The 27,447-nt window shown below is 42.7% G+C and overlaps 1 protein-coding gene across 1 annotated transcript; it reads right to left on the bottom strand.

Annotated features, from left to right (window-relative positions):
• Positions 1-1,930: 1,930 nt before the first annotated feature.
• LOC120046801 (60S ribosomal protein L38) lies at positions 1,931-5,050 on the bottom strand. Its single transcript, XM_038992316.1, has 5 exons — positions 4,972-5,050; positions 4,740-4,766; positions 3,973-4,033; positions 3,646-3,768; positions 1,931-2,005 (listed from the first exon to the last, which is right to left on the bottom strand). The coding sequence occupies exons 2-5, from the start codon at positions 4,740-4,742 to the stop codon at positions 1,980-1,982; spliced, it is 213 nt and encodes a 70-aa protein (XP_038848244.1). The 5' UTR covers positions 4,743-4,766; positions 4,972-5,050; the 3' UTR covers positions 1,931-1,979.
• Between the last annotated feature and the right edge of the window lie 22,397 nt (positions 5,051-27,447).

The raw sequence follows: 27,447 nt of genomic DNA, 5'->3' as shown, positions 1-27,447 counted from the left end.
CCGTGACTGGTCAGCCCGTTTCAACCACAGCCATCCTACCGCTACCGTCTGCTGGTCCAGTCATTCCAAGGGCCGTCCCTACACTGGAGCGCGTAGGAATAAGAGTCGCTGGAGACAAAGCGAAAGAGCGCAGAACCTGAAAGCAGGAACACGAATAGTAATGAAAAAAATGTAATTGGGAAAAGTAAGGCTTGGCACGTGGTAAATGGATACTCAAGTTTATGAAAAAAATATAGGTATAGGCCAAATATAGAATAATTATCAAATGTCCGCAAAAGCAACATCGATATCTGGGTAGCTCCCATTGAGTTTGCAACACTCCCATCTAGTGTAAATAAACTCACATGCAGAATCTGTCAAAGTTTACCAACGTGCCATGGAAATAACACACAACTGATATAATTACCGTAGTTATACGGCGCAGTTTGAGGATTTGGCCTGGTCTTTTTCCAGTCTGCACACAGCTGCTGGACAATGACCCAGTGTTGACAGACAGGGAACTGAAGAATGGGTTCTAACTTTCTATCCCGAAACCTTACAATAATTTAAATAACAAAATGGCATCCTATTCCTTATAGTCTACTAATTTGATTTAAGACCCATAAATCTCTGGTCAAAAGTAGTGCAGTATATAGAATAGTGTGCCATTTGAGACGCAAATCTTTATGTATCCTAGCATATCAGTGGGGAAGTGGTCTGTCTAGTTTGTAGTAGACAGTAGCCAATGCTACGATCATTCCAACAAATAAAGCAAAACACTAAATAACATTTGAGCATGCTGTGACAAACAAGGCGAAGTGTCAACTTTCAGAACATTCTGTATGAAGTGGATGAGTCTCATGAGGCTGATTCTGACTATGCACTAGCCCTACACCTGCATGTCAATGGTACTGCCCTTAGGCCTACTTGAGTTCATAGCGAATTGATCAGATCGCTGTTCACAACAACTTACTGTGCAGGCTTCAGCTAACCATGCCAAAAGAAACTAGACTGCCCATCTACACCTTTCAATTAGTCATAATTTTTTTATATACCCTAACCATCAGATTGATCACTAAGTCTATATACATAATTCTTGTCCCAAATCCATGAAATGGCAGTGTGGGTAAAGTAATAGTACTGCATCTGTAATAATGGCATGTTCTTCATCTAGTCACTTCCAGAAGCATATTTGTATTTAAATCCACCAGTCCATGAAGTAAGCGCAAGGCTATAAGTGATTGGATGTGTGTAAGTAATGTTAACACATTAGTAGTCACCACCCCAAAAAATTTAGATGTGGTTACATCATTTGAGTATTTATTGGAAGAGAGCCTGTGTAGTAACTGGTTTGACTCCACTACAGATAACTTGTCAAATTTGTTTAGGGCCAGTTTCCCAGTCAATGAGTAAGCCTAGTCCTGGACTAAGAGCACCCTCAATGGTGAATCTTCAACAACAGCAGCCGTCTCTTCGTCACATCATTAAACACCCGATTAGACATCTCAACAGGTGATCCATGCAAGTCATGACAGCACCAGTGGGGGTGGGCCTTCCCTCTTGTGTTCTCTAGTGCTTCTCAAGCAAGGGGGAGGCCGATGACATCACAACTTCCAATCAAACCAACTCTTGAATGCCCAACTCCTTAAAGTTTGCAGTTGTCTAAAAAACACTAATACAAAACATTTGTTTTACCCTTTAGTGTACTTCATTGTATTTATACTTGGGATATCACTGCAATAGGACAGGTACAACAACAAAAATCATTGGAGGAAGTCCTTAAATCTGAGGACCAGGTTTAATCTGTCTGGGAAACCAGCTCTTAGATAATCCAGTCACTTCATTTGGCAGACATTCGTTTTTGCCTTCTTCCAAAATAGAGCCACTAAGCATGTCACACATGAATATAGATCATTTACTGTAGTGGAACATAACAGGCATGACAAAGACAAATGGTTTTCCTCTTTTTATTACAATTTACTGTACACGAAGATAGTCCTCTACTTGAGCTCCTTCACAGCCAGACCTGAAAAGAGATGAGCTGGTTAGAAACTACATTACATGAATCATGCTCATTCACAAAACATGCTTTGAGTGACCAAGCTACAAACTTGATAGACTTGACATTATTAGAATTGCTACTGGCAGTAGGAAGACAAGCGAAATTTCGCTTGTTCAAATCGCTGAGCAGATTTTGGGAAACATCTGTTGATATGTCCTTGAGCAAGGCACTTAACCATAACTGCTCTGGATAAAAGCATATTACAGTTGGGGGTTCAGGAAAGAGTATAAATCAATTTAAAAAAGGGAACTGCAACATTTTAGCGACATGAAATCTTATTCAAATCTGTTCATATACACCCCCAGGAAGAACGACACTTTAAAACATTTTCTGACAAGCGACCACTTAGACATGGTCAAGTTAATAAATTCTCAAAAAGTTTGGGAATAACATATACTAAGGCATTAGCAAAAATTCTATAGCAACATAGAATGGGAAAGCAGCAATGTTTTTGAACAATTAATAGATACTGCAGTAAATAGGAAGAGTCTACGCAGACCAGTGCGCCATAGCCAATCAGAGCTACAGTAGGCCTTCATGAAAACAAGACATTTGCCAGACCTGCTATCATTCACTTTGCACTGGACTGTATGTTTGCTAGCAGTTATTTACATTTTTGCACACCAGTATTTCCACATCATCATCTGCACATCTATCACACCAGTGTTAATTTGCTAAATTGTAATAACTTTGCTACTGTGGCCTATTTATTGCCTTACCTTCTCATGCCATTTGCACACACTGTATATACCTTTTTCTATTGTGTTATTGACTGTACGTTTGTTTATTCCATGTGTAACTGTGTTGTTTGTGTCGCACTGCTTTGCTTTATCTTGGCCAGGTCGCAGTTGTAAATGAGAACTTGTTTCAACTGGCCTACCTGGTTAAATAAAGGTGAAATAAAAATAAATAAATAAACAACCTGAGAACAATACGTTTTGGACTACCAAGAAAAGTATTGTTGAGTTATATTAAATCATGCATTGAACTGCAACTACCTATTCTACCAACAATTCCTTAGTGTACGTCATGGAATGTTGAGTCAAATATAACCTATTTTTATAACCTCTTATAGAGTTTTTTATTTTTTTAGCATAAACTGGGAATTTTATAATTTTAACTGATATGATTGTCTCTTTTATATCTTCCAAAATAGTTAAAACGCTGTCAGTTTCACTAAAATCTTCAGCGGCAATGGAAGCAAGCAGCGTTTATCTATCAGATATTTTTTTTGGGGGGGCCAACAATATTTCCAGACAGCTCAAAGCATTAAGGAATATACATCCATGCACCGGTGGAACTCAATTTCTGATGAAGTTGAAACTAAGCATTTGGTCTATCCTTACTTTCCTAGCAAGTGTGCAAATGCACCAAACATGTGGTGTTTGGACAACTTGCATAGTAATAGATCAGATTACTTCATCATGTTCAATTTGTAACCTCTCTGCACTGACAAAATAACATCTTTATAGACTGGACATTGTCACCAGACTACAGGATTAAAGGTCTTGAGAGATGGTCCTATAAAACAGATTTCAGACTCCTTGTGCCAATTACCAACCACAACATGCCACATTCCATGTGATGAAAGTTGAGCATCTTACCAGGGGGCAGTGACTGTTTCAGCTTCTCTGCCTTCTCCTTGTCTGTGATGACGAGGGTGTACAGGTACCGGCTGCAACGCACCTTGAACTTGACATTGTCCTTGTTCTTCTTGATCTTTACGGCTGTGGGATAATAAACAAGAAGCAATCTGAACATTCAACACTATGGTTCGTAGTCAGCGTTCCCAGACAGAATCGTATGTGGGTGCAGAAATGATAAAGACATAAGCGTTAACAAACTCCACATTTTGAGTGTACTGACTAGTGCACAATACCTGATTCAATTGTCAGATGAGCAGAGCATGTGGGCAACAATGTAATACTTACACTTGGCATCCTTCCTCCTTGCTGTAAGTAGGAAATCTTTTATTTCTTCTATTTTTCGTGGCTGAAATACAACAGGTAAATAATAAGTACAATGTTCTGCAACAACCACACAACTACAGGGGTTACTCAACGCAAAAACCTTAGCTAACATGGCATGACATTATAGTCTCATTGCTGACATAGCTTGTTATTATTCTCTCTTGGCTAGATGGCTAACTAAATGAAAGTAATCTGCGGATTGTCAGTGGACCGGTGGAACTAAAGATTCTGGTTATATCAGAACTTAGTACTAGGTCCACCTTTATTCTGGCAAGCGTGTAAATGCATCACAAGCACGAGACAGCCTGTGATGGTTGGACAACTTGCTAAGACATGCTGGTTAGCCAGGTTAACATTGGCTAGCTAACGTTAGCTCGTTACAACTCACGATGACAGTTGTAGCTGCCTTTCACTGTAACTATCACCACTCGACTCGTTGACATTTCAGTTACTAACGAAATAGCTACACAACATCAGTTTAAGTTAGCTAGCAACTCGTGTACTGGCGGTAGCCAACCACGGCAACTTTACTAGGTCGCACCGGAATTGGCCTGTACTAACTAGTAGCCTACTCGGCTAGATAATGCTGGCTAACTAGTTACACAGGTAACAACCAGGCAAACAGATAGCAACGGTCGCAACGAAATAGCTAACAGTAAGCTTACTAAACAACAGTCTGCCATGAACAGTTAGCCATGTAATTAAAATTCTAAGAAAATGGTCCTCACCATCTTGCCGTGTCAGCGGACTGAAGCCTGAAAGACCGTAGAAAGGTAAGGGTCAGAATGCAGATAATTTCAGTAGAACAAGCAATGCAAAACTAATACTAAGTTTATTATATGGTTAAATTTTTGTAAGATCATTCTTTACTAATTTTGGGGGCATATTATGCAGTTAAATGAAGGATGGAGGATGATTATAAATGTGATATTGACTGTATGGAAAAAATATACAACTTACACAGCCTGCAAGCGAGGGGACGAAGAGGACGGAACTTCCGCTGACGTAAAATTTATAGTTCAAGCTACGGCATACCATGGAGGACAAATGTAAGACGAACGACTTTCTCTTCACTCATTTATCCTTACTTAAACATGTACTTTTTATTTTCCCAGAAACAATAACCAATTTGCAAACGCCTGATCCAACATGGCGTAGCAGTGCAGACGTGTTTGTCGTTGTCCCGTGTACATTTCGTTTTTTCGTCTTTTTTTGTATATATTTCAATCTCTTTTTCCATTTTAAAATTAAATATACCTTTCGGCAACCAGTCTCACCCAATGTGATACGGATCTGCTATTTTTTAGACCTTATAGCTAGAACCTCCATCAGATGCTAACCAGCTGATTAGCTACTAGCTATTTAGTCATATATTTTTTTCTTCTATTTAGTCATTGTTAACCACTGCTAGCTGCCTTTACCTTTAGCTCAGACACCAGCCGCTTTTAGCTTGGATAAATCTATTTTGCCCCCCCACACCAAACGCGATCATGACACGCAGGTTAAAATATCAAAACAAACTCTGAACCAATGACATTAATTTGGGGACAGGTCGAAAAGCATTAAACATGTATGGTAATTTAGCTAGTTAGCTTGCACTTGCTAGCTAACGTTAATTTGTCCTATTTAGCTAGCTTGCTGTTGCTAGCTAATTTGTACTGGGATATAAACATTGAGTTGTTATTTTACCTGAAATGCACAAGGATCCCTACTCCGACAATTAATCCACACATAAAACGGCCAACCAAATCGTTTCTAGTCATCTCTCCTCCTTCCAGGCTTTTTCATCGTTTAAATTATATGGTGATCGCATCTAAACTTTCATAGTATTACCACGACTACCGGCAAAACAGTTCGTCTTTCTATCACCCACGTGGGTATAACCAATGAGGAGATGGCACGTGGGTACCTGCTATCTCCTCATTGGTTATACCCACGTGGGTGATTGAAAAACGAACTGTTTTGCCGGTAGTCGTGGTAATACAATGAGGGTTTAAATGCGATCACCATATAAGTTAAACATGAAAATGCCTGGAAGGAGGAGAGATGACTAGAAACGATTCGGTTGGCCATTTTATGTGTGGATTAATTGTTGGAGTAGAGGTCCTTGTGCATTTCAGGTAAAATAACAACTCAATGTTTATATCCCAGGACAAATTAACGTTAGCTAGCAAGTGCAAGCTAACTAGCTAAATTGCCATACATTTTAATGCTTTTCGACCTGTCCCCAAATTAATGTCATTGGTTCAGAGTTTGTTTTGATATTTTAACCTGCGTGTCATGATCGCGTTGGTGTGGGGGGGCAAAATACATTTATGCAGGATAGCGCACGATGGCGCACGCGCGCAGCCGGTTTGGGTGCCGTGTTAGCATACCAAACAAAGATTCTATGGTGTTAGAAAATTGGAGACCAATCACATTAATGAACAATGATGGAAAGCTACTTGCATCCATCTTTCCAGAAAGACTTGAAAATGGTCTTGACCAAATCATTGATGATACCCAGTCTGGTTTTATGAAGGGCAGACATATATGTAATAATATTCGACTAGTATTGGACTTGATAGACTACAATGAGCACATTATGGAAGATAGCTTTATTTTATCTGTAGACTTTTACAAGGCATTTGACACAGTTTAACATTTTCTTTTTGAGACTTCAATTTTTTGATTTTGGTCAATATTTTCAAAGTGTAATTAAGACACTTTACAATAATAGTAACAGCTCTGTTAAATTATCCCATGGAACTTCACAGAGATTCAACATTAGACGTGGAATTAAACAAGGATGCCCAATTTCTCCTTTCCTATTTTTATTGGTCACACAAGTTATGACACTTCATATAAATAAGGATAGTTTTAGGGGTATTCAGATACAAGACAAAGAGATAAAATGTTCACAATTGGCTGACAACACCACCATTTTTTAAAAAGATCATAATGAAGTCAGGAAAGCTATTGAGTGTATTAATGTCTTCTCACATGTATCAGGTTTATCTCTGAATATTAGGAAATGTGAATTATTTGCGTTGAAAAGATTTGACTTCCCTGTAAAAGATCTGATCACATATCTTGGTATTAAAGTTAGCAAAGATCAGAAAGAAAGGGGCAACTTAAATTTCTCTCCTATTGCAGAGAAAATTGGAAAGAGATTTAACTCCTGGTTATTAAGAGATCTTTCTTTATCTGGATGTGTACTTTTATCAAAATCTGAAGGTCTGTCCAGATTAGTTTATACCTCCCTTACCTTGGATGTTCCTCTGTCAGTAACTAAAATGGTTGATACTAAATGATTTAACTTCATATGGAGGAATAAACCTCATTATTTAAGAAATGTGGTAATATGTAGCACCCAAATGTAACAGTACTCTTCTTGCGTTGTGTACAATCAATCCTCGACACGAACTCCAACGTGTAGCACCAGTCATGGAGATTTATTCTGATAGGAACAGCACAAAATTGCACGTCATGCAATGCACGGCTCACCATCCAACTCTGCACTCACGCACGCTGGTTTGGTGCTTGTTCACTGGGACGATTCTAACTGAAAACATCCTCCCTCGTAAGCAAGCTACGCAAACCAGCCAATAAGATGCCATGTTGAGTAGGTGACGGCAAGACAAAACTAAAACCAAAAACCCATTGGCTTAACAATAAAGTGGCAAGGGGAATCACCAATATAACCCTGTTACACTCCCCCCTACTGAATTCCACTTGCAAAGAAAAATAATAAAAATACAAAACGGCACTGTGCAAACATACCAGATACAGAGACACTCAACATATGTACAGAATAATGTAGAGAAAAAAATTAGATATATTTTTAGACTACCTAATAGAGAAACTAAAAGGTAAAGCTGTGTATATCAAGGATGCAGACCCTGCTTTAAATCAGTCACTAAATATTCCAGTCATTAGACTATTCTCCTTGAGAATTAGAGTGAAAAGCGGTTGATCAATCCCCTTAGCCCTCATAGGTAAACATGCCTGTTACATGTTAAGTACACTCAGTGACTTTAAAACATCCAAGTAATAAAATAAACTACCATAAGAGAGTTGATCATATCCGTCACATTACCATCCTGCAACCTCTAATCATGGTCACAATGATGTAAAAGCAAAACAAATAAAAGATGTCAATACCATTGACCCTCTATTCACATATTGAACCTTCAAGAGCTAACTGTCTGCTGATTCATAATCTCAATCAGTCTTGACACTGGTTTAAATAGTCTTCCTGCCCTTGACCTAATACGACCCCGACTACCTTCAACTGCATAAGGGGTAACAGTGTTTTGTACTGTTGCAATAGTGGGTCTGTCAACACAGTCCGTCTGTAACTGATCAGGTAAGGAATGGTCCGAGTTTGGTAGGTCAGTACGGATATCGTAAGTAGACTGGTCAATTAGCTCACTCACTACACTGTTACGGTCTCGGTCAGATTCTTGAAGACTCTCTGACCGAGGCAGACCTTCCAGCTGCAGTATATCTCCCACCGAATCCAAAGGTGGAATATCCTGAGCATCCAAGGATCGCGCATCACCCTCCAGGCTTGTGTCACCTGTTCCTTCAGAAGGCAATTCTGACACCCACACTCTTGTTCTGTACTCAGCATCATCATCCACTGCAGTGTCCATGGCAGCTGAGACCATAAGGCTGTCATTCATGCCCTCAGACTCTGTTAATCCAGACATGTCTGTTCCCTCATCAACGGCAGCATGGGGAAGAGGAAGGAAGTTGACTGGCATTATCAGGTTGCGATGTACCGTCTTCTCCCGTCCAGTGGAGCTGTTCTGAATCTTAAAAGTGTGGCTGTCAGCATTCAACCCAGTGACAAGGTAGACAGTATCCTCCCAACGGTCAGCGAGCTTCCGCTTTCCCCGCTCCCCCTTGTTAGCCAGCAACACTCGATCACCAATCTCCACTGGTGCTCCTCTGACTCTTCTGTCATAAAGGTCAGCATGCCTCTTCAACTGCTTCGCTGCAGATGCCTGTGCTGTATTCATGGCTTCTTTCAGATCTCTCCTCAAAGACTGAACAAACTGGTCATAGTCGACAACTTCTGGGTTCTCTATGACAGAGCCAAAGACTATGTCAACAGGCAGTCTTGGCGTCCTCCCAAACATTAGCAGGAAAGGGGCAAAGCCTGTGGTCTCGTGGATTGTACAATTGTACGCAAACGTGAGGGACTTCAGCGCCTGAGGCCATCTGTGCTTTGCTCTCGTTGGCAGGGCCCGGATCATGTTCCCCAACGTCCTATTCATCCTTTCGCAGGACCCGTTCCCCATCGGATGGTACGGCGTGGTGTGAGACTTCTGAACACCTGCAACACTCAACAGTTCGGCTATTAAAGCGCTCTCGAAGTTGGCTCCCTGGTCTGAGTGTATACGGCGAGGCATCCCGTAGACACAGAAATAGTTGTTCCACAACTGATGAGCTACTGACTTAGCAGACTGGTTCGGACACAAGAAGGCATGAGCCAATTTGGTAAAGTGGTCAGTAACAACGAGCACATCCAAGGACTTGTTTGAAGAATCTTCTGCAGACCAGAAGTCTATGCACACTAGTTCAAGAGGCTCGGTTGTTATTATGCTCTCAAGAGGAGCTCTTGCTTCCGGATCAGGAGTCTTGCTCACGACGCATCTCCTGCAGCACTTCACATATGCCTTTACCTCCCTCTCCAGGCCATGCCAGAAGAACCTCTGTCTTGTCAGGTAGACTGTTCTCTGTTGGCCCTGGTGACCAGCTTCATCATGGACACCCTTCAACACCATTGCTTTCATGGAGGCTGGAACCACATACAGATACATTTTCCTCTTTGTAACCACATTCCTTGAAACACGATACAGTACACCCATCTTCATGGTCAACTTGTCCCAACTTCTGAGAAGACACAAAACCTCAACAGTCTCATGGGAACGCTCTCTCCGGGATGGCCTTCTCCCCCTCTCCACAAAGAAGATCACTCTGCTGATCACGTTGTCATCACGCTGCTTACTCATCAGTCGGTCATGTGGCAGAACATCGACATCGGTCTGCTCTGATGGCATAACAGCCTGTGGAAGCTGTGGCAACAGCAGTGCATGTGAGCCCACTTCATCCCCCCAGCACCTGTGTGAATGAAGAACAGCTGCAACTTCATGTCTTGATAAAGCACCAGATGGGGGGTCAACAGTAGCCTGACAGCTAATGACCACTTCGTTGGAGTCAGAGGATTTGTCAAAGGGGTGGCTGGACCAGCGAAACACATCTTGCACTCTGTCTGTGCGCACAGCGTCGGCTTCAGCTAGTAAGGTCTCGTACGGGACCCTTGTCAGGCGATGGAGTGCACTGGGTCGTACGAAGGGCTCTCTGCTCAAAGCATCTGCAACAACATTTATTTTTCCAGGGATGTACTTGATGTCAAACTCGTACGGTGCCAGCTTGGCGACCCATCTCTGTTCACAAGCATCAAGCTTTGCTTTGGTCAGAATGTATGTCAAGGGATTATTATCCGTCCATACCGTGAACTGCTGTCCCTGTAGCCAGTGGTGGAACTTGTCACAGATAGCCCATTTCATGGCAAAGAACTCGAGCCTGTGCGCAGGATACCTCGACTGCGCATAACTGAGGGACTTGCTCGCGAAGGCTATAGGTCTCGCTGTAGCTCCCTGTTCCTGCACCTGGGACAGCACAGCACCTAAGCCATTGCTGGACGCATCCACCGAGAGTAGAAAGGGTTTTTCGAAGTTGGGGTGGGCCAACAAAACCTGGTCCAGTAAGGCTTGCTTTAGCTGGAATAAGGCCTGTCTGCATTCTGTTGTCCAGTCGGCAGCCGTCAACTTCCTGACAGGTGGGCGTCGCTTCTTTTTCCAGCGTGGAGCCTTGTGTCCAGTAGTCAATCCAAAGAGAGGCTTTGCAATGGTCGAGCAACCTTCAATGAACTGTTGATAATACACCACCATCCCAAGGAATGACCTCAATTTCTTCTGAGATGGAATGTCAGTGCCATCTTCCATCAGATCAGCTTCTGTTACTCCTGTAATGGCCTTCACCTTCTCAGGGTCTGTAGCTACACCATCCGCGCTAATGATATGCCCCAGAAACTTCACAGACCTCTGCAGAAAGTTACACTTTTTTGGCGCCAACTTCAGGTTGTGAGCCTTGAGACGCTCAAAAACCATTTCCAGGCGCTGTATAGCCAGATCTTCAGTGGGCGCATAGACCAAGACATCGTCAAGGTAACACAGCAGGCTAAGAAAGTTCTGATCCCCAAAGATGTTTAGCATCATCCTCATAAAGGTTGCAGGACTATTACATAACCCCTGTGGCATACGATTGTATTCGTACAATCCAAATGGCGACGTAAAAGCTGTGAATCTCCGGTCATCCTCATGCACTTCCACATTGTAGTAGCCAGAGGTAAGGTCCATTGTCGAGAAAAAGGCATTTCCACCTAAAGCAGCCAGCGCGTCAGCCTGGTGAGGGAGTGGGTGGGCGTCTTTGATGGTGCGAGCATTGAGCAAACGAAAATCAGTACAGAGTCTCAGGTCTCCAGACTTCTTCCATACAAGGACAAGGGGAGAGGCGAACTCACTACTAGACTTCCTTATGATTTCACGTTCTTCCATCTCATTCAATGCTTGTTTGAGCTTCTCATAATGATTTGGTGAAAGGCGTCGGTAGGGCATCCGAAAGGGTTTCTCATCACTCAGTTGAATGCGGTGAAGACATCCGGAAGCTTTTCCACAATCCAACTTGTGCCTGGAAAAAATAGACTGGTACTCAGCTATGAGCTGGATGAGTTTCTTCTTACCAGCAGGAGACGCTTGACAGGAGTCGACATCAATATCAGACAAACCTAAGTCACGTAAGACCTCAGGATCGCTTGAACTGTCAGGTCCGTCAGTATCGTGAAGTTGGCTGGAACCGTCATCAGTCAGTGTCAAGTCATCTTGGCAGTCAGTGAGTATATCAGCCGTTCTCTGCACTTGCTGCTGTAAAGCTGCTGATGAATCATCATTCACACACGAACAGTCAAAGTCCTCTAGAGCCATGCAAGGAAAGACATCGGCTAGAGTGGCGTTTCGTCTCAATGTCACGGTCTTCTGAGAAGGGTTTATCACTCTAACAGGGAGCCACCCATCCCCCCGCAATAGAGCTACTGTCCTCCCTACTAGTATTGACCTTGGTGTTGACCTTGAACTGCTGGGCTCAATGAGAACAGCACTGCCCGCTGATAGATTCTGAGTGTTTCGTAGTCTGCCCCAGACTAAGTGCTCCTGCATAGGCTCTAGAGTCACCGCCCCTTTTAGTCTCACAGTTCCAACTTTGTCAGGTACTTCACTGTCTCTCCATCTCTCCACATTAGCCATCATATTGATTAGCTTGCTCTCCTCACCCCCGTCACACCCAGGAGTATAAACCCTCTTCCAGAGATCTCCATCCGTCTTCAGGTGGCGAATCAAGTGCTTTAGGAGATTGCTGCCCAAGATGAGGTCATCACTCTGGCCTTCAACCACCAGTGTAGGCACGGCAACTACACATCCGTACACCTCCATCTCCAGCTCACATACTCCCAAAGGCTTCGTCTTCAACCCACCACAACCAACCAAGACTACCTCTGTAGGACTCAATGGACTTTTCAACACTCCTGCACGCAACAGTTCAGGTAAGACCCTAGAGCTCAAGGTACAAGCCATGGATCCACTGTCAAGCATAGCTCTCACTTCCACTTCTCCTCCTATTAACACCTTGGCATAAAATAAATCATCATGTGCAGAAAGCCTCTGTGTGTTCTGCATTATGATACTCTTCTCAGTCTCCATTTCGTCACAAACACTTTTATATACAGACTCCAAATCAACAGCTCTCACCGATGGGGACTCTACAAAAGGCCCAACACTCTCCCCTTCTACATGCAGGCCTACTAGTTTTCCGGGAGCTGAGCAGTGGTTACTGTAGGGACTCCACCAGCTGTGCTCAGAGCTGCGGCCTTGGGGCACTGAGAGCGTGCGTGGCCAGCTACATGACAAAGAAAGCAGAGGTGATTGGCCCTGCAGTGAAAGTAAGTATCATGTCCAGCATCCCCGCACACGTTACATGGCCCATTAGACTTCACTTTGCTCCTATTCCCTTTCTGGAACCTATGGTCAGACTGTTGTGGTCTCTGCTCCAGCACACGCTCCAGCATTGCAAGGATACGTTCCATCGGCTCAGCTGAGCCCTGAATAGTCTGGGCTGGGTAAGGCAACGTATTGGGTACTTCCATGTGGGGCCTCACAGCAGGCATGGTGATCGGCATGACAGCACCAACTTCCTGCTTCATTGTTGTGATGGCTGGGGTCACCTTAGATAAGTGAGAATACCTCTGCTCCCTCCTGTATTCATCCAGCCTCTCATGAACATCTGCAGCAGTCCACTGCTGTAATGGCTTGCACTTAAAGATAAGGGACAGTTCAGCGTTAGGGCAATGTCTGATGAACATGACTGTGAGCTCACGAGATGGGTCTTCAACACTCTTTTTCTGTCTCTTTAGACAATCTTCAGCAACCTCCATAGCCCTGTTCAGTCTGAGCCAATATTCAAATGGTTGTTCATCAGTCAGAGGTAATGTGGCATAAAAGTCAGCGAGGGGCATGCTTGAAAAAGCAGTGTCACTAAAATGTTGTTTCAGTATGTCAAAGATGGGACTCGGGCCTTTAGATAAATCAACGGAGGGATTGCTGCGTATGCCAACTCTAACAACATCTCGGGCCCTTCCCATAAGCCTACCCATAACCTCAACAGCTTGGTCCATCACAGATACATCCCTCTTACGCATGTAAACCATGACCATATCCTCCCACTCATGCACTGTGCACTTTTCAGAGCCATCCCCCCGAAAGTACACCGGTTCCCTGATATCAGACTTCAATACCAGGTTCAGGCCTGACACATCCAAACCCCTAGAGCTGCATGCATTCCCCATAACATTGTCCCCAACATGTCCAACAATTGCCTTTGACTCCAAACAGGAGGCAATGTTCTCCCCAATGGAATGACCAATCTGCTGTACTATGTCTGCTATGAAATCCATGGAGACCTCCCCACTCCCTGTATTTGGCAAAACTCTGTCATACACATCCTTGGGCGTTTCCATGGGTACACTATCATCAAAACTCCCAAAACCCTCCAGTTTAGGCATAGGTGTAGAAGCAACTGGAATTTTGCCTGAACCCCTACCAACAGATGGTGACAGATTAAATGACAGGAAACCCCTACCTCTCCCAACACCTTCCATTTTAACAATGGGAAATCAACACACTAATAAAAATGTAACTAGCAAAAAAATGCATATATATATTTCTTTCTTTAACCTCACGTCAAAATCTAACCTATATCTAGTACACAGGTAAAACTCACCCTACTTATATCAGATATACATTAGAATTGCAAATAAACAAGTAACACAAAAGTTATATCGTTTATCTGTGAAGTGTCTCAGCCAGAGAAATCATCAATTTCGATAATAAAACGTTGGTGGCGCCCTCTTGTGGCGAAATGCGATATCGCACTATACTGCACCAGCAACGTCTTATCTGGTTCTTCAACGGCAACCACGGCGAAGTTCTGAGATGGAAATCCAGCGAAGGATGATCCGGGTCACGGCACCACTGTAACAGTACTCTTCTTGCGTTGTGTACAATCAATCCTCGACACGAACTCCAACGTGTAGCACCAGTCATGGAGATTTATTCTGATAGGAACAGCACAAAATTGCACGTCATGCAATGCACGGCTCACCATCCAACTCTGCACTCACGCACGCTGGTTTGGTGCTTGTTCACTGGGACGATTCTAACTGAAAACATCCTCCCTCGTAAGCAAGCTACGCAAACCAGCCAATAAGATGCCATGTTGAGTAGGTGACGGCAAGACAAAACTAAAACCAAAAACCCATTGGCTTAACAATAAAGTGGCAAGGGGAATCACCAATATAACCCTGTTACACAAAGTGTGGGAGGGTTGAATGCTCTGGAGTTTACAACCTCTGATATAATATTTAAGATTACATGGATACAACACTGTTTAAGAAATATAGATTGCATTTGGAATATCATCCCTAATTTAATATTCCAACAGATTGGTGGTCTAGAATTCTTACTCAAATGCAACTTTGATATGGGTAAAATCCCTATTAAGCTTGCAAACTTTCATAAACAAGAACTTCTAATTTGGAACCTCATGTACAAACACAATTTTTTCCCACATAGGTATACAATAATAAAGACATAAAATACAAAAACAAGTCGTTATTTTTCCAGAACTGGTTTGACAACAACCTTATTTGGGTTAAACAATTATTGAATAATGATGGACAACTATATGATTATCCAGAATTTATCAGAACACACAATGTTACATTCACTCCCGAGGAGTACCAAATTGTTGTTAGAGCTGTCCCTAAAGGTGCTATTCTTCTTTTAGGAGAATATAACACTACTCCAAGTGCAACTGTTGAGGATTTTGTAGCCTCAATACAATTGGAAGGAATTGACATTTTAAACTATAAATGTAATCACATGTATATAAGGAAACTATGTCAATATGTTACTATTCCCTCTGCTAAAATGTACTGGAATGCAGCCCTAGGACAAGTGAACTGGAACAAAGTTTCGTTGTTGTCTGGTAAATATTGTATATTTAATAAGGTGAAAGAAGTATCATACAAACTCATTCATAGACTCTACCCTGTAAAGACCTTTATTATACACAGATTTAAAATAGCTATTGATAACAAATGTGTATTTTGTGGTTGTGACCCAGAAACTCTTGACTATTTATTTTGGGACTGTTCTTATGTCAGAAGATTTGAGTGAGTTAGAAGTTTTTATTTTAAAAGAAACAACTATTAATGTTAATCTGAGAGACTCTGATATTATGTTTTATTTTGATCCAAATGATATGGACCCTGATTTAACTTTCATTGTTCATTTATTTATCTTTCATGGAAGATTCTTTATCCATAAAATGAAGTGGGCAGAGAACAAACCCCTTTTCACATTATTTAAGACAGAATTAAAATATTATTTTGAAATGATCAGTAAATGTAAAAACAAAAAAGCAATATGCACCATAAAAGTATTTAACAAATTGAAAATGAATCGTGATATGTAATACCCCTGTCTGTTAGGTTTATGTACTCTTGTTTGTATATTTCAATTTTTTTCTATTTGTTGTGTTTATAATAAAAATAAAAAATAAAAACCCTGAGCATACCGGACTGCTTTTCTCCACTACATCACCAGATTCCTGTCGTAAGCCCTGGACCATTACTCCAGATCATCGCAGCTAGCTAGCTGCTACCGATTGGCCCAGCCCCGAAGCTAGCCTTGAGCCAGGCCCATCACCCGGCCTGCTCAGTGGACCCTATGATCACTCGGCTACACAGCTGATGCCTCCTGGACTCTTCACTAACACGACTAGAAGCCACTACATCACCGGATTCCTGACGTAAGCTCTGGACCTTTGCATCAGATCATCGCAGCTAGCTAGCTGCTACTGAGTGGCTATAGTGGCTAACGCCCTTGTCCTGAAGCTAACACCAGTTAGCCTCGAGCCAGGCTCATCTCCCGGCTAGCAAACCGGGCTTGGCTGGACGTTGGTGAAGACGCTTCTGCTACCCCCGGCCTGCTATCTTTATGAACGCTGTGTCTCCCGCTTGCTAGCATAGTAACGACTACCTAACGGCTTCACTGTTTCATCTATTGCTGTTCACTGGACCCTATGATCACCTGGCTACATAGCTGATGCCTGCTGGACTGTTCATTAATCACGGTACTCCATTTTGTTTAAATGATGGCCCCAGCTTCGAACTCAGGCCATGTGTGTAGTTAACTGACCCTCTCTGCCCATTCATCGCCCATTCACCTGTTGTTGTTGTCTTTGCTGATTAGCTTTTGTCTTACCTGTTGTTGTCTTAGCTAGCTCTCCCAAACAACACCTGTGATTGCTTTATGCCTCGCTTTATGTCTCTCTCAAATGTCAATATACCTTGTATACTGTTGTTTAAGGTAGTTATCATTGTTTTATTTTACTGCGGAGCCCCTAGCCCCACTCAACATGCCTCAGATACCTCTTTTGTTCCACCTCCCACACATGCTGTAACCTCACCCACTATAACTAGTGCGTCCAGAGATGCAACCTCTCTTCGTCACTCAATGCCTAGGTTTACCTCCACTGTACCCGCACCCTACCATACCCCTGTCTGTATATTATGCCCTTAATCTATTCTACAACGCCCAGAAATCTGCTCCTTTTATTCTCTGTCCCAAACGCACTAGACAACCAGTTTTGATAGCCTTTAGTTGTACCCTCATCCTACTCCTCCTCTGTTCCTCGGATGATGTAAAGGTTAACCAGGCCCTGTGTGTCCCCAGGCGCACTCATTTGTTGACTTATGTAACCGTAAAAGCCTTGGTTTCATGCATGTTAACATCAGAATCCTCCTCCCTAAGTTTGTTTTACTCACTGCTTTAGCACACTCCGCCAACCCTGATGTCCTTGCCGTGTCTGAATCCTAGCTTAGGAAGGCCACCAAAAATTCTGAGATTTCCATCCCCAACTACAACATTTTCCGTCAAGATAGAACTGCCAAAGGGGGAGGAGTTGCAATCTATTGCAGAGAGAGCATGCAAAGTTCTGTCATACTTTGCAGGTCTATGCCCAAACAGTTTGAGCTTCTAATTTAAAAAATGTATCTCTCCAGAAATAAGTCTCTCACTTTTGTCTCCTGTTATATACCCCCCCCCCCCCCCCCCCCTCAGCTCCCAGCTTTGCCCTGGACACTATATGTAAATTGATTGCCCCCCATCTAACTTCAGAGTTCGTTCTGCTAGGTGACCTAAACTGGGATATGCTTAACACCCTGGCCGTCCTACAGTCTATGCTAGATACCCTCAATCTCACACTAATTATCAAGGATCCCACCAGGTACAACCCTAAATCCAAAAACATGGGCAAAGTCCATGGAGAATAAGAGCACCTCCTCCCAGCTGACCACTGCACTGAGGCTAGGAAACACTGTCACCACCGATAAATCCACGATAATCGAGAATTTCAATAAGCATTTCTCTATGTGGCTGGCCATGATTTCCTCCTGGCTACCCCAACCCCTGCCAACAGCTCCGCACCCACCGCAGCTACTTGCCAAAGCCTCCCCAGCTTCTCCTTCACCCAAATCCAGATAGCAGATGTTCTGAAAGAGCTGCAAAACCTGGACCTGTACAAATCAGCTGGGCTAGACAATCTGGACCCTCTCTTTGTAAAATGAGCCGCCGCCATTGTTGCAACCTCTATTACTAGTCTGTTCAACAACTCTTTCGTATCGTCCGAGATTCCTAAAGATTGGAAAGCTGCCGCGGTCATCCCCCTCTTCAAAGGGGGTGACACTCTAGACCCAAACTGTTACAGACCTATATCCACCCTGCCCTGCCTTTCCAAAGTCTTCGGAAGCCAAGTTAATAAACAGATCACTGACCATTTCGAATCCCACCGTACCTTCTCCGCTGTGCAATCCGGTTTCCGAGCTGGTCACGGGTGCACCTCAGCCACGCTCAAGGTCCTAAACGATATCATAACCGCCATGGATAAAAGACAGTACTGTGCAGCCGTCTTCATCGACCTGGCCAAGGCTTTCGACTTGCCCGATCACCGTATTCTTATCGGCAGACTCAACAGCCTTGGTTTCTCAAATGACTGCCTCGCCTGGTTCACCAACTACTTCTCAGATAGAGTTCAGTGTGTCAAATCGGAGGGCCTGTTGTCCGGACCTCTGGCAGTCTCTATGGGGGTACCACAGGGTTCAATTCTCGGGTCAACTCTCTTCTCTGTATTTCTCAATGATGTTGCTTTTGCTGCGGGTGATTCCTTGATCCACCTCTACGCAGACGACACCATTCTGTATACATCTGGCCTTCTTTGGATACCGTGTTAACAAACCTCCAAACGAGCTTCAATGCCAAACAACACTCCTTCCGTGGCCTCCAACTGCTCTTAAATGCAAGTAAAACTAAATGCATGCTCTTCAACCGATCGCTGCCTGCACCTACCCGCCCGACTAGCATCACTACTCTGGACGGTTCTGACTTAGAATATGTGGACAACTACAAATACCTAGGTGTCTGGCTAGACTGTAAACTCTCCTTCCAGACTCATATTAAGCATCTCCAATCCAAAGTTAAATCTAGAATCGGCTTCCTATTTCGCAACAAAGCCTTCTTCACTCACGCTGTCAAACATACTCTCGTAAAACTGACTATCCTTCCGATCCTCGTCTTCGGCGATGTCATTTACAAAATAGCCTCCAACACTCTACTCAGCAAACTGGTCTATCACAGTGCCATCCGTTTTGTCACCAAAGCCCCATATACCACCCACCACTGCGACCTGTATGCTCTCGTTGGCTGGCCCTCGCTACATATTCGTTGTCAGACCCACATCATCTATAAGTCTTTGCTAGGTAAAGCTCTACCTTATCTCATCTCACTGGTCACCATAACAACACCCACTTGTAGCACGTGATCCAGCAGGTATATCTCACTGGTCATCCCCAAAGCCAACACCTCCTTTGGCCGCCTTTCCTTACAGTTCTCTGCTGCCAATGACTGGAACGAATTGCAAAAATCACTAAAGTTGGAGACTTATATCTCCCTCACTAACTTTAAGCATCAGCTGTCTGAGCAGCTCACTGATCGCTGCAGGTGTACACAGCCCATCTGTAAATAGCCCATCCAACTACCTACTTCATCCCCATATTGTTTTTATTGACTTTTTTTGCTATTTTGCATGCCAGTATTTCTACTTGTACATCATCATCTGCACATCTATCACTCCAGTGTTAATTTGCTAAATTGTAATTACTTCGCGACTATGGCCTATTTATTGCCTTACCTCCTTACTCCATTTGCACACACTGTGTATAGATTTTTCTATTGTTATTGACTGTACTTTTGTTTATCCTATGTGTAACTCTGTGTTGTTTTTTGTCACACTGCTTTGCTTTATCTTGGACAGGTGGCAGTTGTAAATGAGAACTTGTTCTCAGCTGGCCTACTTGGTTAAATAAAGGTGAAATAAAAACAAAAATAAAAATGAGATTCAAGCAATCTAAATACGGTAATGCAACAGGTTATAAGCTAGTTTGCAAGGCAGGTAGATCCTATAAAAGATTGTAGGAGTCATCTACTTATTATTTTTGTTTCTTTTTTATTTAACCTTTATTTAACTAGGCAGTTAAGTCAGTTAAGAACACATTCGTATTTACTCATGTGTTAATTTAATGTGTTCTGTATAGGATGTCTATCTAGATTAGGTTTTGTACACTATATGCCGGGTCACACGGGGTTATATTCCACTCACTGGTCACAATTTTTTCTGTTCCAATGGAAGTCAATTAACTAAGTAGACCAGCCACAGCTGCTATCGCATGGTCTATGGGAGACACACCCCCTACAAGGTCATGAACAGTAAAAATCTTGTTTTTCATGAAAATGGATGATATTTGGATGAAACCAGATCAAAGTATGATAACCAAAGTATTAAAAATGACTGATGCTTCTACATTGATAAAGTTTGATCTTTCTGGTCCCTTCCCCCATGTCAAATACTTGAATTCAGAAGACGGGATTATTAAGTAGACAGGAACTGACGAAGAATTAACTATGATGGAAAAAAATGGCAGAGAGTACATGAAATGTACTCGGATGGGTGGGGCATTTCAAAAACTAGAAGATGGCGGAGGCAGATGTTTTGTTTGAAACTGATGACAGTGAGAAGGAGAATACAGAAGGAAACAAGGTAAGTAAAGGGGTCCTGGAGTAAATCCAGGCCTAGTTCTGACTGTTCTTTAAACGGGGTGAGGGTTTTGGATCGATCCAGATACCTGGGATGTCCGTTTGAAGTCTCAATGAAAATTAAAGCTGCGTTAGATGAGGTGGCATCAGTGAAAATAACAAGAAATCCGTTTATTTGGGGGTTTCGTATGTCCGAGGAGCAGAAGGAGCTTGCTTTGCACCTGAAAAAGATATAGGATTGGAATGTGTCGTGTGTGGATCTGCGAAGCAGGGTGCCTATCAAGGGTGTTATCTCTGGAGTGGCGCTAGAAGTGAGAGGATGTAACTGAATAAATAGATGCAGTGGATGGTGCACGCCGACTGACCCGCATTGAGGAAGCCCACTCCATCTATTCTTTTGAATTATGTAAGATATCCTAGCCTTCGTGCCCAAACCCATGCGGTGTGATAAATGTAAACCATTTGGACATGTCAAGTGTATGTAGACGGGAGGAGTATCGCATGCCAGTTGAGGTGAAATGCTGTAAATGTGGTGGTGAACATGCACCAGAATTAATGAAGTGCCCAGTTAGGGTGAAGGAGATGGAGGTGGCAAGTATAAGGGCTGTCCAGCATGTCTCCTATCCGGAGGCAGTGAGAAGAGGGGAAGAAGGGAGTAAAGGTGAAGAAACCATGGTAGTTTGGTCCGCGTCCGTAATCGGTCTGTGGTCAAGCAACCACCCCTCATCACTGTCAAATGCTCCCGAAAACACTTCAGCGAGCAAGCCTTTCTAATCGACCTGGCCCGGGTATCCGGAAGGATATTGACCTCATTCCGTCAGTAGAGGATGCCTGGTTGCGCTTTAAAAGTGCTTTCCTCACCATCTTAAATAAGCATGCCCCATTCAAAAAATGTAGAACTAAGAACAGATATAGCCCTTGGTTCACCCCAGACTTCCTATTTTGCAACAAAGCCCCCTTCACTCATGCTGCCAAACATACCCTTGTAAAACTGACTATCCTACCGATCCTCGACTTCGGCGACGTAATTTACAAAATAGCCTCCAACACTCTACTCAGCAAACTGGATGCAGTCTATCACAGTGCCATCCGTTTTGTCACCAAAGCCCCATATACTACCCACCACTGTGACCTGTATGCTCTCGTCGGCTGGCCCTCGCTACATCTTCGTCGCCAGACCCACTGGCTCCAGGTCATCTTTAAGTCTTTGCTAGGTAAAGCCCCGTCTTATCTCAGCTCACTGGTCACCATAACAACACCCACCCGTAGCACGTGCTCCAGCAGGTATATTTCACTGGTCATCCCCAAAGCCAAAGCCTTTCCTTCCAGTTCTCTGCTGCCAATGACTGGAACGAATTGCAAAAATCACTGAAGCTGGAGACTTATATCTCCCTCTCTAACTTTAAGCATCAGCTGTTAGAGCAGTTTACTGATCACTACACCTGTACACAGCCCATCTGTAAATAGCACACCCGACTACCTCATCCACATATTATTACTTACCCTCTTGCTCTTTTGCACCCCAGTATCTCTACTAGCACATCATCATTTGCACATATATCACTCCAGTATTCATGCTAAATTGTAATTATTTTTGCCTCTATGGCCTATTTATTGCCTACCTCCCTACTCTTCTACATTTGCACACACTGTACATAGATCTTTATTTATTTTCTTGTGTTATTGACTGTACGTTTGTTTATGTGTAACTCTGTGTTGTTGTTTTTGTCACACTGCTTTGCTTTATCTTGGCCAGGTCACAGTTGTAAATGAGAACTTGTTCTCAACTGGCCTACCTGGTTAAATAAAGGTTAAATAAAAAAATATAGTAAGCCTATAGCACAAATGCAGGACGTTTATTGCATATTACATTTTGAAATTCTTGCCATGCTTGACTACGTTGAATACACTAATCATTTGAATGATTTAAGAGTGCAATTATCTTTTATCTTTCTATTATTTCAAGTGTCAAAACAGATAATTCACTGGTTTGCAGCAAAAATGCATCGTCCTTCGGTTAGCTTCATTCAACGGTAGACACTCCATATGGCTATTGGAAAATATCTCATTTTTCTCTCACTATCTTCCTAGTTTGAGATGATGGTGAAAGTAATCAGAAGTTTTAGTTTAGCAACCAGAGGGTGATACAGTCTATAGCCCAATCATAAACTGCTTAAAGTGGTCCTATGGACGGATACTCCAATCTCCGCTGTGGAGCTTTGCAGCTCCTTCAGGGTTATCTTTGGTCTCTTTGTTGCCTCTCTGATTAATGCCCTCCTTGCCTGGTCCGTGAGTTTTGGTGGGCGGCCCTCTCTTGGCAGGTTTGTTATGGTGCCATATTCTTAAAAAAAAAAATTATAATGGATTTAATGGTGCTCCGTGGGATGTTCAAAGTTTCTGATATTTTTTATAACCCAACCCTGATCTGAACTTCTCCACAACGTTGTCCCTGACCTGTTTGGAGAGCTCCTTGGTCTTCATGGTACCGCGTGCTTGGTGGTGGCGTTGCAGACTCTGGGGCCTTTCAGAACTGGTGTATACATATACTGAGATCATGTGACAGATCATGTAACACTTATATTGCACACAGGTGGACTTTATTTAACTAATTATGTGACTTCTGAAGGTCATTGGTTGAACCTGATCTTATTTAGGGGCTTCATAGCAAAGGTGGAAATATATATGAACGCACCACTTTTCAGTAAAAACATTTTTAAACAAGTAATTTTTTTCATTTCACTTCACTTATTTGGACTATTTTGTGTATGTCCATTACATGAAGTCCCCCAAGGGGGGATGAATACTTTTGCAAGGCACTGTATATTAATAAGCCCTACCAGTTCAACAGTGCCGCTCTGTATTCGTGTACAGAGCGGCACTGTACAGAGCGGCACTGTATGATATACCCCCCTCTGTCAATAATTTACATCTTCTGTCTCTGTGTGGGTTGGAGTGTTCTCTTTAATGGTGTGAGTTTGACTGACAGCTCAGGGTGTCTCTGCGGAGTCATACACTCTGCTCTCTGCATTCATTAATAAAGACAGTATGTGCATCCCAAATGGCACCCCATTCCCTTCATAGTGCACTACTGTAGACCAGTGCCCATGGGCATTATAAAGGGAATAGGTTGCCCTTTGGGACGCATACTTTCAATACTACTTCATTAACACATAGGCTAGTACACTGATACAGTAGATTCTGAAAGTATTCAGACCACTGAACTTTTTCCACATTTTGTTACGTTACAGCCTTATTCTAAAATTGATAAAATAGCTTTTCCCCCCTCATCAATCTACACACAACACCCCATAATGAAAAAGAAAAAAACAGTTTTTTAGACATTTAATTTTTTTTTATTAAAAATAAAATGAAATATTGCATTTACTTAAGTATTCAGACTCTTTACTCAGTACTTTGTTGAAGCACCTTTGGCAGCAATTACAGCCTTGAGTCCTCTTGGGTATGACGCTACAAGCTTGGGGATTGGGGAATTTGGGAATTGGGGAGTTTCTCCAATTCCTCTACAGATCTTGCCAAGCTCTGTCAGGTTGGATGGGGAGCGTCGGTGCACTGCTATTTTCAATTCTCTCCAGAGATGTTTGATCGTGTTCATGTCCGGGCTCTGGATGGGCCACTCAAGGACATTGAGACTTGTCCCGAAGCCACTCTTTAATTGTCCTGGCTGTGTGCTTAGGGTTGTTGTCCTGTTGGAAGGTGAACCTTCATCCCAGTCTGAGGTCCTGAGCGCTCTAGAGCAGGTTTTCATCAAGAATTCTTCTGTACTTTGCTCTGTTCATCTTTTCCTCGATCTTGACTAGTCTCCCAGTCCCTGCCCCTGAAAAACATCCCCACAAGATGGAGCTACCACCACCATGCTTTACCGTAAGGATGGTTTTGGCCAGGTGATGAGCGGTGCCTGGTATCCTCCAGACGTGACACTTGGCATTCAGGCCAAAGAGTTCAATCTTGGTTTCATCAGACCAGAGAATCTTCTTTCTTATGGTCTGAGAGTCTTCATGTGCCTTTTGGCAAACTCCAAGCAGGCTGTCATGTGCCTTTTTCCTGAAGAGTGGTTTCCGTCTGGCCACTGTACCATAAAGGCCTGATTGGTGGAGTGCTGCAGAAATGGTTGTCCTTCTGGAACGTTCTCCCATCTCCACAGATGAAATCTGGAGCTCTGTCAGAGTGCCCATCGAGTTCTTGGTCACCCCCCTGACCAAGGCCCTTCTCCCCCGATTGCTCAGTTTGGATGGGCAGCCAGCTCTAGGAAGAGTCTTGCTGGTTCCATACTTCTTTTCCATTTAAGAATGTTTGAGGCCACAGTGTTCTGGGGATCTTCAATGCTGCAGACATTTTTTGGTATCCTTCCCCAGATCTGTGCCTCGACACAATCCTGTCAAGGAGCTCTACGGACAATTCCTTGGACTTCATGGATTGGTTTTTGCTCTGACATGCACTGTCAACTGTGGAACCTTATATAGACAGGTGTGTGCCGTTTTTGTTTTATATACATTTGCAAACATTTCTAAAAACCAGTTTTCGTCTTGTCTTTGTGGGCTATTGTGTGTAGATTGATGAGGGGAAAAAGTAATTTAATCAATTTTAGTATAAGGTTGTAACGTAACAAAATGTGAGAAAAGTGAAGGTGTCTGAATACTTCTGGATCCCCCCTCTCTCTCTGTTCGTTGTTCTTTTGGGATGCAGAAGAATGCCAGGTTTGTCAATGAAATTCACAATCACAACACAATCATCTAAATAGCAAACTATAAAAACATTTCTGATATTGATGAGAATGTCTAGCCCCTCATTGTTATTCTAGATTTTCTTAGTATTTACCATTTCAAAGAAGTTTGTGTTGGATTGGATGCTGGCCAGGGGTGCCTTTAATTGCCTTTTCATTAATTAACCAAAACGGTCTGTTGTTATTCCAGTAAGACACAACAATTGTTGCCTGCTGAGAAAAATCTATAATTTTCATCAAATAATTCCTTTCATTCTGTTCATCCTCCATTTCAGGTTCACCCTTTCTAAGACATACCTGTGCCATGCAGTTCTAGATAACTAACAGAAGAGGTCACTAACCCATCATGAATGGAGTGGTATAATTCTCACTGTGAAACATGGGTGGCACTGTCTACCCTGGTAACAATGGGCTTGGTGGCCACATCTTTTTAAGTCTAATAAAATGAGAAAATTGGATGGATTCATTTTGAAGGACAGAGTTGGGAAATAGATTTTTTGGAATATAGGGAGTTAAAGATAAAATCACAAAAATATGTTTAAACTGTATATGCTATTGAAAAGGGTAAAGTTTTTTATTTAACCTTTATTTAACTAGGCATGTCAGTTAAGAACAAATTCTTACTTATTTTTTGGGATTACATTTTTTTATAAATACAATATAAATATAGGACAAAACACACATTCCAACAAGAGAGACACCACTACACAAAGAGAGACCTAAGACAACAACATAGCAAGGCAGAAACACAACATAACAACAAAATGGTAGCAACACAACATGGTAGCAGCACAGAACATGGTACAAACATTATTGGGCACAGACAACAGCACAAAGGGCAAGAAGGTAGAGACAACAATACATCACACAAAGCAGCCACAACTGTCAGTAAGAGTGTCCATGATTGAGTCTTTGAATGAAGAGATTGAGATAAAACTGTCCAGTTTGAGTGTTTGTTGCAGCTCGTTCCGGTCACTAGCTGCAGCGAACTGAAAAGAGGAGCGACCCAGGGATGTGGGTGCTTTGGGGACCTTTAACAGAATGTGACTGGCAGAACGGGTGTTGTATGTGGAGGATGAGGGCTGCAGTAGATATCTCAGATAGGGGGGAGTGAGGCCTAAGAGGGTTTTATAAATAAGCATTAAGAGTACAGTGATGTGTCCTATAAGGAGCATGGCCGAAAGGTAAAGAACATCTAGCCCCTTGAGAGCAACCTTACGTGCCGATCCATAAATTATGTCTCCGTAATCTAGCATGGTCATCTGAATCAGGGTTAGTTTGGCAGCTGGGGTGAAAGAGGAGCGATTACGATAGAGGAAACCAAATCTAGATTTAACTTTAGCCTTCGGCTTTGATATGTGCTGAGAGAAGGATGTAAAACAAAGGGCTTTATAAATACATTTGATTGATTGATTGACAGTGCACCATCTAGCCATACTCCCAAGTACTTTACTACCTCAAGCTCTAAACCCTCAGAGGTAGTAATCACACCTGTGGGGAGAGGGGCATTCTTCTTATCAAACCACAAGACCTTTGTTTTGGAGGTGTTCAGGACAAGGTTAAGGGTAGAGAAAGCTTGTTGGACACTAAGAAAGCTTTGTTGTAGAGCATTTAACACCAAATCCGTGGAGGGGCCAGCTGAGTATAAGACTGTATTATCTGCATATAAATGGATGAGAGGGCTTCCTACTGCCTGAGCTATGTTGTTGATGTAAATTGAGAAGAGCTTCCATTAACACTATTGTTCCATCACATCTTAAAGTCCAATGCTATCTTGGAATTCAGTGCCATTTTGAAATTATTACCTTGAACAATCTGCTCCTATTGGATTCATGAACTGTAAATGAGCCAGTCTTTCAGAAATGCATTTACAAATAGCTT

This window comes from Salvelinus namaycush, chromosome 4, assembly GCF_016432855.1.
Source record: "Salvelinus namaycush isolate Seneca chromosome 4, SaNama_1.0, whole genome shotgun sequence".
Taxonomy (NCBI): domain Eukaryota; kingdom Metazoa; phylum Chordata; class Actinopteri; order Salmoniformes; family Salmonidae; genus Salvelinus; species Salvelinus namaycush.
The sequence above is the reverse complement of the archived record's forward strand: the minus strand, read 5'-3'. Positions and strand labels throughout refer to the sequence as shown.